Source organism: Hyperoodon ampullatus (genome assembly GCF_949752795.1).
Source record: "Hyperoodon ampullatus genome assembly, chromosome: 11".
Lineage (NCBI taxonomy): Eukaryota > Metazoa > Chordata > Mammalia > Artiodactyla > Ziphiidae > Hyperoodon > Hyperoodon ampullatus.
In genome coordinates this window covers 38,706,992-38,723,892 of record NC_136924.1, presented here as the reverse complement: position 1 = coordinate 38,723,892, position 16,901 = coordinate 38,706,992, and the positions used below count along the sequence as shown (strand labels likewise).

Genomic DNA, 16,901 nt, shown 5'->3' with positions numbered 1-16,901 from the left:
TGCGGGCAGTGAGACAGCCTCAAAAGCAGAAAGAATACAAGAGCATTTTATTTTTCATCCAGCTGGGCGGCAAGAGAAGGCTACAAAAGGTCGATGGTCCTATGCCAGCTCCCCGCCCCCCCCCGCCTGCTACCCAGTCACAAGACAGGTACCTCCGACACCCAGACACGTCTCCCCCTTGAAGTCACAGATGTCAGAGTCAGAATCTTGTATCCCCTCCGCCCCCCTCCCCCGCCCAGCTCTGCCACAGGATTCTTTTGCGGCCATGCTGGTCTTCAGGACCAGGGGGTCCTGTCCCCACCACGCCTGGCCTGGGCTTGGGAGCTAGGAGTCCCAGGCTGAGCAGGCGTCTGTAGCCCCGGGCCCAGGGCTACAGCTGGGCTGGGATCCTCTCCTTGCTCTGTAAAAAGGAGCTGATAACACCAGCCATGTGCTGGGGTTGGTTCATGTGGACGTAGTGGTTGCCAGGGACTTGCACGTACTGGAACCTCTGGGGAAAGGAGGGGACAGGCGGTGAGGTGACCCAGTGGAGGGCTCCGTGGGCCCCTCTGGCACACTGGGGCTTTCCCGTGGCCTGCTGCCTCCCAGTGTCCACCACAGGAGCCTTGGCAGTGACTGACCCGCGGCCTTGTGGGCCCCAGTCAGTCACAGCACCCCCTGGGGGGCATCAGGGCCTGGCTCACAGCCATGAGAAAGGCCTGTCTGGGAGGCAAGAGTCCAAACCCTGGGGTTCTAGGCCATTCTGAGCTGAAGTTGTAGAGCTAGGCTGGGGAGGGGCTGGTAGTCCGGGCTGCTGCTGGTTCTCATCACCACATAAGGTCCACTTGCAAAAAGAATAGACCATCAGCCTTTCAGACTTGCCCTTGCCCGGGAGAAAGGCCGACAAGGCAGGAAGGCACTGCAGTTGGCCAGCCAGCCATACGGGCTTCCCTCTTGTGTCACTGCCAAGTCATCGGCACAGGCCCCAGGGTCAGGTGTTTGTGGTGGATGATGGTCATAAAATGCCAGGTGCTCCCAGGAACCCAGGCAAAGGGCAAAGTCACAGCACACATCCCAGCCCTCCAGCTTGGAGGCCAGCACCCACTGATGGGACTGGTCCTCTGTTCCCGTGTGGGACCCTAGGAAATCGTGGCAGTGCTGAGTTGGGTGTGGCCCAGGGAATATGTAATGACAATAAAACCGGGAGATTCTGCCAATGAGAAGTCTGCTTTCTGTGCTGATTTATATGTGACCCCAGGTCTCCAGGGACTGCAGCAGGGAGTGAGGCCTGGTAGCTCCTGGGGGTCACCTGTTAGACCTGGGGCCAGACCAGGGGTCCCAGTGCAAGAAAAGAGATGGGTGAGCTGGAGCCCCGGGTGGCCTGGCAGCCCCTCCTGAAGCCCAGCTGCCCTGAGCCCTACGTACCCACCTCTTTTAGGATGGATCTCAGTGAGTTGGTCATGAATAGCATGATCTCCGTGTTGGCATCATTCTCTCTCCTCACATCGTAATACCCTTGGGCTGCTCTGGGAAACGAGAAGAAAGGTTCACCTGGGACCACCTCCTTGCATGCTCTCCCCCAGCCCTGGGCTCCAGGCTCTGAGACCGAGACCGGCCTGGGCGTCCCTCTGATCGTCCCACAGCTTGGTCCCTTTGAGCCCAGGTTTAATTCAGGATTGAGTTATTCAGTCCCCGCAGGCACGCACAGCTCACTGAGGCCTGCACAAGTGAAACAATTCAGGTTTATCTCAGGGGACCTGGCCATGGTCACAGCCACTGAATGGCAGAGCTGGGATCTGAACGGGCGCAGAGTCTGTGCGTTCTCTTTCCCTTTTTTAGCAGCTTTATGGAGATAATTTCACCCATTTAAAGTGTACAATTCCATGGATTTTGGTATATTCAGAGTTGTGCATCCATCACCACCGTCAATTTTAGAACATAATCGATCACCTCAACAACAACAAAAAATCCCGCACCTACGGTTTCCACATAGAGCTCCCAGTCTTACACAACCACTGATAGGCCTTGTCTCTCTCTGTTTCCCTATTTGGACTTGCGTGTGAATGGAACCAGCCACTTGTATCACTGGCTTCTTTCAATTAGCCTAACGTTTTCAAGGTCCATCCATGTCATAGTGTGTATCAGTGCTTCATCCCGTTTGTCACTGAAAAATAGTCCGTTGTATGGATAGAGCATATTTTGCTTATCTGTCCATCGATGGACATTTGGGTTGCCTCCAACACTATTCATTCTATCATGAAGGATGCTGCTGTGTGCCGTCACTACAAGCTGTTGTGTGCACTGGTGCTGGAAACACACCTAGGAGTGGAACTGCTGGGTCATGGTAATTTAATGGCTTGAGAAACTGCCAGACTTTTCCAAAGTGGCTGCACCATTTTACAATACCAGAGACTTCCCTGGTAGCACAGTGGTTAAGAATCCGCCTGCCAATGCAGGGGCCATGGGCTTGAGCCCTGGTCCGGGAAGATCCCACATGCCACGGAGCAACTAAGCCCGTGCACCACAACTACTGAAGCCCGCGCACCTAGAGCCCACGCTCTGCAACAAGAGAAGCCACCGCAATGAGAAGCCCACGCACCGCAACAAAGAGTAGCCCCCGCTCGCCGCAACTACAGGAAGCCCGCGCGCAGCAACGAAGACCCAATGCAGCCATTAAAAAAAAAGTTTACAATCCTACAGCAGCGTGCAAGGGTTCTAGTTTCTCTGCATCCTCATCAACACTTGTTATCTCACTTTTAGAGTCCGGCCATCCTAGGGGTGTGCAGTGTATCTCACTGTGGTCTGGATCTGCCCCTATTGAGTCCATGCCTTCTAAACCCCTGTGCTTGGCAGATGTGTCCCTGGAAGTCACAGTTCCCGCCAGTCCAGGATGACTGCAGTGGAGTGGGTGGTGGCACCTAAGCCACACTGAAGGATGGTCACTGTGCTGTGGCACCCAGAGGCAGTGGATGGCTTCTGGCTAGCAGGTGGGGGAGGGGAGGACAGCAGACAGGAGCAGTGTAGGCCTGGGGATGTCAGGGGCCCAGGGTGGCTGGAGGACTGGGGAGGGCAAGGGCCAGACTCCAGTGTCTGTCAGTCCCTCTGCCTCACCTGGACGTGCCCCCCCCAGATACAGACACCTGCTGAAAAGTGCGGTGCAGTCCTTTCCCATCCCCAGCTGCCCAAGCCCTCCCACTGCCTTGCCTTCCTTCCACACACCAGCGGCCGGGGGGGGTGCTGCCCAAGAAAGATGGCGGGGAGGTCTCACACCAGGAGACCTGGGGATTCCTGGCACTCACATCTGTCTGGGGCGCTTGGTGCAGACTTACTTGATGAGCAGGACACGGGCCTGGAGCTTCCTGATGGAGTGCAGAAACAGGTCCCTGCTGATGAAATTGAAGTGATACTCTGGCTGCAGAGACAAAACCCCAGTGAATTCTCACCACAAGGCCCTGGCACTGCCAGGGGCAGAAACCAGTCTCTCTTGGGAGCAGTGGGGGCCCCTTCGGCCACCTAACCAGGACCAAGCCCACTGCCCAACCGTACCACTGCCTCAACAGAGGGCTTTAACTCCCTCAGGCCAGAGACTTCCCCCTTCCACCTCCAAATCTGTTCTCCCTCTTCCTGGGCTCATGGCTGCCCAGCTAGACAACATGTCCCAGACTCCCCTCAGCCAGGTGTGGCCATGAAACTAAATGCAGACAAGTGACCTGGGCTACTTCTGGGCTTAGGTTTGGGACTGAGGCGTGGCCCCTCCACACCTCCTTTCCTGGCCCACGGGCTGCCCTGTAACGCTGCCCAGCCAGCCTGGGCTCTGGGCTCTCGGCAAGCACAGCCCACTTACCTCCACTGACCGTTTCCATGAGAAAGAAATCTGCTTAAGCCACAGTGCAGAAAGAGTGCACCTTGGTGTCCCCGCAGCCGCTGCTGGCCTCCATCACAGACCTGACCTCCCCATCTTATGACCATTTAAGAGGTCTAGGTCTATACTGTCCACACGGCAACCATCAGCCATCTGTGGCTACTGAGTGCTTGAAATGGGGCTAGTCCAGCCTGAGACACACTGTAGGTGTAAACTGCACACTGGATTTCGAAAACTTAGTATGAGAAAACAATGTCAAATATCTCAAGAATTTTTTTATGTTGATTACATGCTAAAGTGGTTAACACCTTGGACACACTGAGTTAGAAAATATTATTAAAGTTGATTTCACCTGTTTCTTTGCACTCTGTTCCTACGGCCACTAGAAGACGTGACGTTAACACGAGCTCACATTATACTTCTATTGGACTGTGCCGCTCTAGGCCAAGAACCCTCTGAGGGCAGAAGCTCTCAGGATTTTCTCTGTGTTCACAGCTCTCGGCACATGGCGCGACAGAGGCGGGGCTCAGTGAGCGTCTACTGAGTGCGTTAATTCAAGACAGCTCCCATAGGGACTGACTGTCGCGTTGTGCTACAGCATCGTGATGAAGCTACAAGTCCTGTGAAGACACAGGCACACAGCTGCCTGGTCAGCCACTCACTGTCCCCGTTCTGCCCTGACCCCTCCCAGCCATCTCCTGCTCCTCGGGCCACAGTGACCTCGGTGCTTTTCCAGAAACAGAGGCTCCCCTATCAACCACGAGGCCCAGTGAATGAGCATTTACTGAGGACCCAGACACATCACACCTTATCTCCTCCCCGAAGGATCAGAAACGCTAAGTCCCTATGCCACAGTCAACAGCTAACAGGTGGTGGTGCCAGGACTCAGCTCAGGCGTGAACTGCCCCTCACCCCCTCCTACCCCAGCTTCTCAGCCTCGTTTTTTTTTTTTTAATTAATTAATTAATTAATGTTTTGGCTGCATTGGGTCTTCATTGCTGCGCGCGGGCTTTCTCTAGTTGTGGCGAGTGGGGGCTACTCTTCATTGAGGTGTGCGGGCTTCTCATTGTGGTGGCTTCTCTTGCTGCAGAGCACGGGCTCTAGGCACGCAGGCTTCAGCTGTTGTGGCACGTGGGCTCAGCAGTTGTGGCTCGCGGGCTCTAGAGGGCAGGCTCAGCAGTTGTGGTGCACGGACTTAGTTGCTCTGCAGCATGTGGGATCTTCCCAGACCAGGGCTCGAACCCGTGTCCCCTGCATCGGCAGGCAGATTCTTAACCACTGTGCCATCAGGGAAGTCCCTCTGGCTTCTTTTTTCTCTTCCTCTCCATCTCTCCTTTGACCTCCTTTTCCTAGCCCACTTCCATCCTCTGATCTGTAGTTTTCTTTTGTAGAAATTCAAGTGTAACTTACAGCAAAGTCCACAGACCTGGGTGTTAGCCCATCATGGCCTTTGACATACGGATGCGGCCGTGCAGCCATGACCCGGATGAAGGCCTGGAACCCCTCAGCACCCAGCAGGCTCCCTTCAGGGGTTTTCTCCAAGGGCACCCCCTTAGATCAATTTTGCCACTTTTTGAACTTCATATACATAGAATCATTGTGTTCTTTTTTGGTTTGGGCTTCTTTTGCTCTGTAAATGTGTTTTTTTCATCCCTGTGTGGTGTTCCATTGTATGAATGTATAACAGTTTATGCATTCTATTGCTGATGGACATTTGGGTGATTTCTACCTTGGGGCTATGATGAATAAAGCTGCCAGGAATGTGCTCATACATGTCTTTTGGAGCGCACAGCACACACTGTTGCCGGGTATATATCTAGGATTGGAATTACTGGGCCCAGAATTTACATAGAGCATAAATATCATGCTATGTATATTTTACTACCATAAAAAAAGAAAAAGAAAGCTGACAGGCACACTGTGAAGGGTGGGAAGACAGCAGCACTCACCCTAGTGATCCTCCGATCTCTGTTCAGCAACAGACCTGAAAGGAAGCATGGAGACGTGGCCTCAGCGCCGCCTGTCAGGGTCAGAGGGACTCAGTTCGGCTCCCCTGGGACCCTGGGCCCGTGCAGCCGGGGCTCATTTCTTCAGCCTGGACCTGCGGGGACCACCCCCAACATCCTCTTGGGGTTCAGCCAGAGCAGAGCTTGCCCACAGCTACCCTGCCACGGACAGGAACGCCCATGCAGGTGCCTCCCCGGCCATCCCAGAGGGCAGCACAGAATGACGGTGGTGGGACAATAACCCACCCGCCATCGTAGTCTCATCTCCGAGAACCTTAAAACGTTCACTTGGATCTTTAAGCACCAGGAAGTGCCCAAGAGCTAAGGATCGCATCATCACTTGCTGGAGAGGAATCAAGCCAAAAAAGAAAGGCTGGAGGGGTTGAGAGGCCTGGGTGGTCCCAGCTCCAGCTGGGTTCTCTGCCACGGTCCCAGCGGGGGCAACTTGGCCTCACCTAGGGAGTATGGACACCCAGCAATTCCTGCCTGGGCAATGTCTCCTCAAGAAAGGGCTGCCAGGGGACTTCCCTGGAGGTTTAGTGGATAAGACTCCATGCTCCCAATGCAAGGGGCCCGGGTTCGATCCCTGGTCGTAGAACTAGATCCTGCATGCCTGCCACAACCAAGGGTCTGCATGCTGCAACTAAGAGTCCACATACCACAACTAAGAGTCCACGTATGGCAACTAAGAAGCCCGTGTGCCACAACGAAACTCCCATGTGCCGCAACTAAGACCTGGCGCAGCATGCATAAATACTAAAAAAAAAAAAAAAAAAAAAGGGCTGCAGGGTCTCAGGGAGGTCACAGAATCTCAGACCCTGGAGGCTGCCTGATGTGAGCAGCGCAGGGAGTGAGAAGGGGAGACGGTACGGTGACGTGGGTCAACCCAGGAGAACGTGCCGGCCAGGAGAAGCAAGGCTGCTCTCTTCTCCCTACACGCTTTTGCTCAAATGCCACCGTCCCAGCCAGGCCTCCTGGACCTCCCCTTTACACCCACAAACATCTTACCAGAGCCCCTCCATCCCCCACTGATTTATTTCTCTCCATAACTCCCAGAACTTTCTTTCTTTAATATTTATTTGGCTGCATAGGGTCTCAGTTGCTGCACCTGGGATCTTCATTGTGGTGTGCAGGCTTCTCTCTAGTTGTGACTCACAGGCTCCAAAGCATGTGGGCTCAGTAGTTGTGGCGCAGGCTTAGCTGCCCCGTGGCATGTAGGATATTAGTTCCCCGACGAGGGATCAAACCCGCATCCCCTGCATTGGAAGGTGGATTCTAAACCACTTAACCACTGGACCGGGAGGGAAGTCCCTCCTGGCACTTTCTAACGCACTCTATCATTTACCCTCTGCTAGATCATAGCTTCCAGGACAACAAGGGATTTGGTCTCTTTTTAATTCATAGCTGTTTTTCTTTTAATTTATTTATTTAATTTATTTACTTTTGGCTGTGTTGGGTCTTCGCTGCTGTGCGCGGGCTTTCTCTAGTTGCGGCGAGCGGGGGCTACTCTTTGTTGTTTCGGTGGCTTCTCTTGTTGTGGAGCATGGGCACTAGGCGCGCGGGCTTCAGTAGTTGTGGCACACGGGCTTAGTAGTTATGGCTCGTGGGCTCTAGAGCAGAGGCTCAGTAGTTGTGGCTCACGGGCTTAGTTGCTCCGCGGCATGTGGGATCTTCTCGAACCCGTGTCCCCTGCATTGGCAGGCAGATTCTTAACCACTGCGCCACCAGGGAAGCCCCACAGCTAGTTGTTGATAGAGGATCTTAGGCATCTGTGACTCAAAATACTTAGAATGACCATGTCATTGGGAGGTTTTCTGGTTTCCCCACTACTAGATCACCTCAGCCTGATCAAACCAAGGCTGAGGCTTCTGGGCTGCCTTCAGCTCTGGCCACAACCCCCTGCACAGATGACTGGCCCTGCTGCATGTGCAGGACCATGGGTGACCCCTGGGTCCCCCCGCCCCCAGGCTCACTGCCCTCCTCCTTCCTCCAGGCCTGGGTTTCAGGTGCTGAGAGGATGTGAAAAGACTTAAAAAGGGGGTTTCTTGGGGGTGCGGTGAGCCCCAAGGTATTGGGGACCCCCATCGTGCTGTTTTCTCTGCTCTGAGAATTGCTCCTCCCTGTGGTCAAGTCCTCCAGCTCTTTTCAAGCCTCGCTTCCACCTGACATATCCTGACGTGCCCCAGGCACTCCCGCAGCCGGCTGCTTTTCTGTCTGCCTCTCCTGTGACAATGACCTTTGTGAGGGCAGGAATGGTGTTTCTCAGACCAGTGGGCCAGCGCAGATGTCACTTAAATAAGGAGTCCAGGGGCTTCCCTGGTGGCACAGTGGTTAAGAATCCGCCTGCCAATGCAGGGGACACGGGTACGAGCCCTGGTCCCAGAAGATCCCACATGCCGCACAGCAACTAAGCCCGGGCTCCACAACTACTGAGCCTGCGCTCTAGAGCCTGCGAGCCACGACTGAGCCCACGGGCCACAACTACTGAAGCCTGCGTGCCTAGAGCCCATGCTCCACGACAAGAGAAGCCACCGCAACGAGAAGCCCGTGCACCGCAATGAAGAGTAGCCCCTGCTGGCCGCAACTAGAGAAAGCCCGTGCGCAGCAACGAAGACCCAACGCAGCCAAAAATTAAACAAAAAATTAAATAATTAAATAATTTTAAAAAATGAAATGGTTTTGAATGCAGGAGATATTATCAGGACCATAGACTCCCTGCTCTCCTGCCAACAGTTAGGGACTATGACACTGTGATATAACAAAACATATATTTCAGTCCTGATCCTTGGCTCCTAGCCAGAGCTCCTAAAAACTGTGTAATTTCCTGAAGTGGTGAAAGTGCAAGGAGCATCTTTTGTCCGAACATTTGGTCTCTGACACAGAGCTCCTAAACCCCTTGGAATTTCCTGGGTGATAGGAGTGTCTTTTGTTCTAATGAGGTGACCCTTGGTGGGTTCTTGATGGCTTCAGGATGGGGGCTGGTCACCAGAAAGATCAAGCCATGATTAGGAGCGTGGAACTTCCAGCCCCAGCCCGGCCGGCCCTTCGGGGAAGGGAGAGCGGCTGGAGCCTGGGTTAACCATCATTCACGCCTATGTGATAAAGCTCCCAAACAAATCTCTGAGTTCGGAGAGCCTCTGTGTTGGTGGATACCGGGAGGTATCAGGATGGTGGGTGCACCACCCGCTTCCTCTGCTGGGACCTGCCAAGGTCACGGACTCACCCGCAGAGGCTGGGCAGAGTGGGTGCGGCGCCCGCTCGCACACAGCAGGGTCTCCGCGCAGCTGTTCTTGCCTATGAGGAAGGCGGAATGTGCTGCCCGATGTTGCCATTTTTCAGAAGAAACCGGAAATCTCCATTTTTACATAGACTCTCTCTATTCTAAATATGAGCAACCTATTCCAAATCCCCCTCGTGCCAAACTGTTGTGTTTAAACTGCGCAAGTCAAAAGAAATCATGCCCGCAGCCCCGGGGCAGCCCAGCCTGTGACAGGGTCTGAGCACTCCCATGGTGGGCCAGCTGCAGGGGGTGGATACTGACAACGGACAGTCCTTGGTCACTAACCCCACCCGGAGCTGGACCTTCCCTCCTTCACGCTAACACGCTGACCTCATTTCTCAAAGGCCTGGGCCAGGGCTGTGATGGGAACGCAGATAAGAGGTAGATGACATAGGAGCCGGCCTCCCTCCTCGCCCTGGCGGCCCTGGCTCACCGCCTCCCGTTTCTCCCACAAGCCTGATCGAGCTCGTGCACCAAGCCCTTCCCAGCAGCTCATCTGCATCATGGGGTTCAGAAGTCACCTTCTCCACAAGGCCAACCCAGGCCCTTCTACTGAACATCCTGACCCCCTTGACCGCTGTTTTTTCCAAAGCGCTCTCACCTCACGCTCTGTGAAGACGTGGGGAGAGGGACACACGTGAGCCAGGGAACACCTGAGGCCACCAGAAGCCAGGAGAGAGGCACGGGCAGCCTGTCACAGCCCTACCAACGCTCTGGCCTTGGCCTCTGGCCTCTGAAACTGTGAGACAGTAAATGTCTGCTGTTGAAGCTGCCCCATCTGTGCGACTTTGTCACAGCAGCCCTAGGGAACGAGTTCAGAGTTGGGGGGTATGGGGTTGGATGATGGAGGTGTGTGCGGCTCCAGAACGGAATGGGGGCTCTCGGAGGCTCTGCGGCCTGAGGGAACAGGCTCAGGAGGGGCCTGGCACGCCGGCTCCCCGGCTGTCACCCCACCCACTTGGGTCTGGGAGGCTGCTTGGTCTTCTTTTAGGTTAACCCCGGGCTTCAAAGGGCCACACTGCTGCGGAGGGGCTGGGCCCGACACAACGATCCAGCCGCCTGCCCACTGCCCACCCCTCCCACCTCCTCTGCCCACCCCCTTGACAAGTGGCTCAGCGGACGACTACTCACTGTTTCATGTGACCCTGGGCTGGCCAAATCGGCTTCCCGGGCCAGGTGCACGTCTAATACTGGATTAGCCCACTTCTGCTCGGGGGCCCCTCTGGCCCGCCATCTGTGCCAGCGCATCAGGGAAGCTGGGGCCCACGGCCCTCTGCCCTCGACCTCCCTCCTCCATGACGGATTTGCAGGGAGGGGCAGACAAATGCTCAGAGAGGGTAACCAAGACAGGAACGGGTCTCCAACCCCCCTTAGGTATGTTCCACTTGACCTAATGGTGTGTTGGCAACTTCTGAGAAACATTACAACACAGCAGGGACTTCCCTGGTGTTCCAGTGGTTAAGACTCCGCGCTGCCACTGCAGGGGGAATGAGTTCGATCCCTGGTTGGGGAACTAAGATCCCGCATGCCACGTGGTGCAGCCACAACAAAAAACAAAAAAATTACAGCACAGCAGACCTCTGGCTTCTTTTGAGCAGCTAGAAATTCTGGCCACAGGAGCCCCGCGTTCCCATGTGATAAGCCCTGGGAGCCGCCCTCCTGCAGGGCGCGCGGTCTCAGTGCCACGATCCCCACCACTTCTCACAGCCCCACTCCCAGCAGCCGGGATAATTGCACAAACTGTTCAGCTCCCACAGGCATTTGGGGTTTTGACCCCTGCCTCGTTTGGTTCTTTATAAACTGAAGTCACCTAAGAAGACCAGGGAGTCTGACGGTGGGAAGAGCTTGCCCACAATCTCTGAGCTCCTGGGGCACTTGTGGATGGCACCCCCTGGAGTTGTGTTAGCCAGGTACTGGGCCACCAGGAGAGGGCGGCTGTCTGTTCTGGTTCACCATGCTCCTGCATCCTCGCAAGGGGCTGGGCACAGAGCGGACTCTGAGCAAAAGGTTTCTTGAATGAATACGTTGGGAAATAAAGTATAGAAAACACAGGCCTGATGCTGCCCTGAAGCCAAGGTGCCCCCAACTCCACTTCTCCATTCTGAAAACCATCTTCAAAGTCGCTCGCCCCATGGGAGTCCTCAAAGCCTAGCCTCGGATACCAGGCACCCACCACACAGGATCAGCAGAGCAGGGCTGTGCTGTACCCCAACATTTAGTCCCAAGACCCCTGACCAAGGTCCCCACAGGACGTGGCTTTCCAGGATAGGCAGTAGCCGTCTGACCTGGCACAAGCCACTTGGCCCTTCCGAGCCTCAGTTTCTCCTGCTTTAAATGGGATGAAAATACGGCAGTAGGAGCATTAAATGAGATACTTTTTGTAAAGCACTAAGTATCACGCCTGGACCAGAGCAAGCAGCCACAAAGCCCAGCCATTATCACTCCTCGTAAGACCAGTGCCAATAAGCAACGGCCTTGGACAGTGAGTCCCTTACCTGTGGCCACCTGTGTGGTTCCTCTCTGCAGGAGGAGTTTCCCACACTCGTCTCCCACATGACTGTTGTTCTTCAGGAACCTGGTGGAGACAAGGAGGACACTGGATGCCTTGGGGCAGGGGAGGCCAGATGAAAGGAGAGGAGGGCAGGGAAAAGGCTACCCCACTAGGACACAAGCCTGTACCGATGGGGATGTTCGCATCAGTGTGTGTCGGGGGGGGCTGTGTGGAGAGGGGGGCAGAGAGCACGCGGAGGGGTGGGGGGAAGGGCATGGCTACAGAGTCGGGGGAATGCCGATAAAGCCCCAGCTGGGGCGGCTAAGGAGCGCCAGGTGAGCACAGAGAGAAGCAGGCTTGCTGTGGATTTGCGAGTAGAAGGAAGCTTCCTCCATGCCCCCGAGATTTCCTCCCTCTGTGGTCCAGAGGTCCCCCAGGCCTCTGATGCTACCGGTCTCACCCGCCGGCACCCACCCCTGCAGCATCTCCTCTGGGCTGACCACTTGCGAGGGCTTCTTGGAGGCCTCCACCTGCAGCATGTGCTCTATGGCTCTCTGCTTGTAGGTCAGCACGTTCTCCAGTTCCTAAGGATTCGTGGGTTCTGCTGGGTGGGCAGCGCGGGGCTCCCAGCTGCACGCACACAAAGGGGCCTGCTCCCTCGCCCAGCCCCACCCTCCACCCTCAGCAGCCCCTCAGCTGCACGCCCGCCTGGCCCAAGATACATTCTGACCCAGCGGGCGGGGGCATTGGATCAGTCCCTGCCAGCTAGCCCTGTGACCGCCTCGGTCACAGCCAGCCCAGCCAGCCCAGCCCTGCCTGCGGCCCGGGACAGCTGGACGGATCAGGTTGAAGATGGAGGGGAAAGGAAATCTCTGCCAAGTACTTTGCAAAGGTGCACTTTTGGGGTCCATAAGCCACGGACCATCCAGGGTTGGCAACTTCACCTGTTTTAATCAACACTATTACTCCACATGATGGAGAGGAGATGGCAGAGGGGGCACAGTTCGGGGGGCTTCCAGTGTACCATTTCCAGCCCAGCTCACTCTCAGAACAGCCTGGCCTTGTCCACGGTCCACTGCCTGGAGCAGCAGTGGAAAGTGACACTTCCATCCACCCCCTGAGAGTGCAGGAGACAGGGAGGACCAGTCATCAGAACCCCCAGGAGGAAGCCCCAGGGGGCACTGTGTGTGTCAACTCAGTGGGTGAAACCGGTAAAGCAAGAGTGGCAGCCACCGCTGTCTCGTGAATCCTCACAGTAACCTACGAGCTCTCTGCTCATGCAACGCACGTTTATCGAGCACTAACTGTGCCGGGACTGGGCAGGTCGTGGTAAAGAGACAGCTACGGTTCTTGCCCTTATGGAATTTGTGGTCATTTTATGGACAAGAAAACGGAAACTGATGAAGGACCCGTGTGAGGCTGAGCCCTCGGGAACAGAACGACCACCTGTCAGAGCTGGAGGGCACCTCCACAACCCTCTACTCCAACCTCCTCATTTTACAGGTGAGGAAACTGAGGCCCAGAGAGGCAAAGTGACCTGCCTAGGGTCACAGAGCAGGGAAACGGCAGAGCCAGCACTCAGATGCAGAGACAGCACTGGTTGTTGTCATTGGTGGTGGTGGTGGCGAGAGGCGTCAGCGCTTTTCCCACGGGTCCACACTCAGGTCTACTGTGTGCAGTTGTGCAGTGTGTGCACAGCTCAAAGGTACTTGACTGAGCACAAGTGCAGGTGGGCCCACCCAACCGTGCGTCCCCAGAGCTTTCTCAACCCACTGCTTCCCTCTCTCACCCCTGCCACCTCGTGACCCACCTGGCATCCTGCAGACTCCAGGCCACACACAGGGTTCCCAAGGATGACCCAGGCCCGCACGCCCTGTTCCTTGCCCACTCCTAGGGTGTAAGTAGCATAACCCTGTCCTCTGGGGGGGGCCCTGAGGCCCCTTGTCTACCCTCTGCCACCTCTTCCCACCCCACTGAGGGAGGCAGTGCTGAGGGCACTACCTGGGACCAGACCCAGGTCTCCCCCAGCGACAGCATGCATGAAAGCCCTATCCTTACGTTAGTTTCCAGGAAAAATGGCGAGGATTCCAGCAAGACAAGTTTATCCACCATCTCGGGGAAGACACAGGAAAACTATAATGTGACACAAAAGGGGAAAGATGAAAGGGAAAGTAGGCAGGGAAAGGGACTCACACTTTCCTGTGGGGACACCGGTGTTTTAGGCTGGGGAAAGGGTGCTGCCCAAGAGGTCAGCAAGAATCTCCTCTCCCTTCAGGGCACCTTTCTCTCCCCTACTCCCACAGTCTGCATCCGGCATCAAACTCCTGACCCTGGTGATGGTTGGACTCCAGGGTTCTCTGTGACAGAGGAGATGGGCAATGTTGGAACACTTAATTCCATCAGGAATGCCCTCACAACAGTGATTAACACGGGACCTACAAAGGAAGCTGGCACAGTCACTAAAATGCTGCCTGAAACTCCCGATGTGAGGAGGCACCCCCCTTTCCAGGCAACTCCCCCTTCGTCCTCCTGCGCTCCCCACCCCACCTGGAGCACAAGCAGGGATGGTCACTGTAATCTACTCACCATTCCACCCACAGTGCCACCTGGGGGGACAAAAGAGTAGTTGGCTGATATTCCCCAGCTTTCAAAGTCCTTCTAAAACTCCTTCCCAGGGGTCGAGCCAGCCCCGAGCCAAGGGCCAGGCTCCTGTCTCCCACCAGCAGGCCGGGCTCTGCATTCACTATCAAACTTGAGGCTCCCTCTCTGGGGCCACGGGGTCCCTGCATCAGACCTGACCCTGTTTCCCTCGTCAGATCCGGAGACTGCTATCTACGGGGCCATGTGTCCCTTGGGGAGCTACCTGAGGCCAGAGGGCATGGTGCCCAAGGGTCAATGTCTGATGAACCCCCTCCATCTCTCCTTGCGGTTCCCGAAGTGCAGGGGAAAGGTACCTGTGTACCAACTCCCCTCCCTTCCTCACAGCCCCACAGCCCAAGACCAGTCAGGTCTTGGCCAAAGCGTACTCACCAAAACTGTGGCCCAGGAGGGAAAAACGGTTCCATTTCAGGGCTGAAAACACACGGAGCCAGGTCTGGATGGGCCCAGCCTCCCCGCACCCTCTGTCCTGCAGTCGCTGTGCTCTGGAAATCCCTCCCCAGCATCTGGGATGCCCCATTCAGGAAACCCACTTAAAGGGGCCCCAGTTCCACAGCAGGGGTGGAACTCGCAGGGGGAAGTGAGCTCTTCTTGCCAGCTCTCTCCAGCTTTCACAAAGTCACCCATGAACTCCTGGCAGAACTGGGGCCAGACCCCAAGTCACGCCCAGGCCAGCGTTGCTTCCTGGCCACCACACCCAACTCCAAGGATGAGGGCATGTCCCAGAGCACCCCCCCACACACACCCACACCCACAACACACAGAGACAAACATACAGGCTCTCTCTCTTACTCACCTGCTGCGACCCTTCGGACCTCACTCACAAAGCTTTGGTGGTCATACAGGAAACCTGGGCTATAATGGGATGACAGCCCATGACCCCCGAAATCCATGGCAACGTAATAAAAGTCTGAGACAGAGGGAAAGGGTAGGGGAAGGCATCTAGGTCAGCCACCTCCCCTTCCTGATTCTCCTGCCGTCCCACTGCCTCACCCCTTGGCTTCCATTCAGCCTCACGCCCACCTTTTGGGAGAAGAGGGATGAGTCTGTCAAAGGAGTTGGCATTGTCCAGCCACCCGTGAAGGCAGAGAACTGGGGGGCTCTGATGGGAGCCCCAGGCTTTGGCAGCAATGTGGCCCCAGGGCATAGCGAGCTTCAGCTCTGAGATCAGACCTGAAACACAGAGTGACCATTCATGGAGCCTGCACTTCCGGAGCCCCTCATCCACACCCAATGTGTCCAGAGCACTGGCACTCCCCAGGGGGCTCGGCTGCCTGCGCTGCCCCCGGGGGTTATGGGGAGAGAGCCAGACGAGGAAAGCTAAGCTGGGTCCACTGGGTGAGGAAAACCTTGGGAGGGCTCCACGGCAGAACTTTCTAGAATAGGTTGGGGGGTTAGCTAGGCCTGGGCTCTGCCACTTGTTGGCTGTGTGACCTTGAGCAAGTTACTAAAACCTCTCAGCCCTCAGTTTCCTTTTCTGTCCCTTCGCAAACCCAGAAACAGAGGCACAGGTGCAGGCCATTCTCCAGGTCACACAGAGAGAATGAGGTGGAGCGAGGGTTTAGCGCGGGCGGCACGACCCCAGGCCCCAGTCCTGACCACCGGGCACTACACTGTCTCCCGCCTGCTCAAGTCAGGGCTGCTTCCTCCGTCGCCCAGGGCTGACCTTTTCACCCTTTAGGCTCTCCCGGCCGGGCCTTACACCTGCCTGCCCCCAGACGCCCGCGAGCTTTCTTCTCTAACCTGGGGCTCCCGGAACCCTGGGAGGTCAAGTGCGGCCAGGTCCCCGCTCCCCCGCCCCCGCCCCCGCCGGTGTGGCTCGGCCTGCTCCACAGGCTGCGGACGCGGGACTTGCTACCGCCAGGAGGGCGGCGAGCCCCCCCTCCTCCGCGGTCCCAAGTAAGTGGGTGGGCGGATGGAAGCGCACACGTGCCCTCCCCCATCACACTCTGGTCTAGGGGGCCCCGGACTGGGAACCTTCACCCATCGCTCGCGTCCCGCGGTGTCAAGGCGGCCGTCTCTCCATCCAGCTAAGTCGCGCCGGAGGTTAGGGACGCCAGAGTTCCGGGTTCCGCCCTTCAGCGGCCAGCCCCCCGCCGCCCCGCCCCGCCCCGCCCCGCCCCGCCCCGCCCGCAGGACTTCCGGCGGGCGGGCTGGATCCCGAGGGTGGTGGGACCTGACCTTCAGCTCCCGCCGCCGCCTACACGGGGAAAGCCGTCCCCGCCCGCTCGGCGCAGGCTGTGAGCCGAGCGGCTGGGGAACCCGGGGGCTGTGGCCAAACGACCTTCAAAATCTCAGGCTACACCCGGGGCCGCATCGCAGGGAGCGGAGCCGGCCCTGCTTGACACGTGGGTGGTGGAACCGCGACCCTTGGACAGTCCACATGGCCACCCCTGCCCCTGCGTGGGACCAGGAGCTGGCGAAGGCCCAGGAGCTGCCCCAGCGAGCGGGGCACCCCATGGGTCCTCACTGACCAGCACCGTAGGGCTAAAAGTGGGGTGACTCTTTATTTAGTGGTTTAATGTCCTCCTGGAAGGTGGGGCTGCGTCCACCGTGTTCTCACTGTGTACTGGGGTCCTCACCCTGCCTGGCATGAGCCAGCCTTAATAGTTGTTGTACGGGTGA

General features: G+C 56.7%; 1 protein-coding gene across 1 annotated transcript; it reads right to left on the bottom strand.

Annotated features, from left to right (window-relative positions):
• Window positions 1–91: 91 nt before the first annotated feature.
• On the bottom strand, window positions 92–16,315 carry SERHL2 (serine hydrolase like 2). The gene is made up of 12 exons (XM_079715982.1): window positions 16,260–16,315; window positions 15,300–15,449; window positions 15,073–15,186; window positions 14,649–14,690; window positions 14,205–14,224; window positions 13,677–13,751; window positions 12,093–12,202; window positions 11,623–11,702; window positions 5,791–5,825; window positions 3,309–3,391; window positions 1,409–1,505; window positions 92–490 (listed from the first exon to the last, which is right to left on the bottom strand). Exons 1-12 carry the CDS (start codon window positions 16,261–16,263, stop codon window positions 371–373), a joined length of 930 nt encoding a protein of 309 aa, XP_079572108.1. The 5' UTR covers window positions 16,264–16,315; the 3' UTR covers window positions 92–370.
• Between the last annotated feature and the right edge of the window lie 586 nt (window positions 16,316–16,901).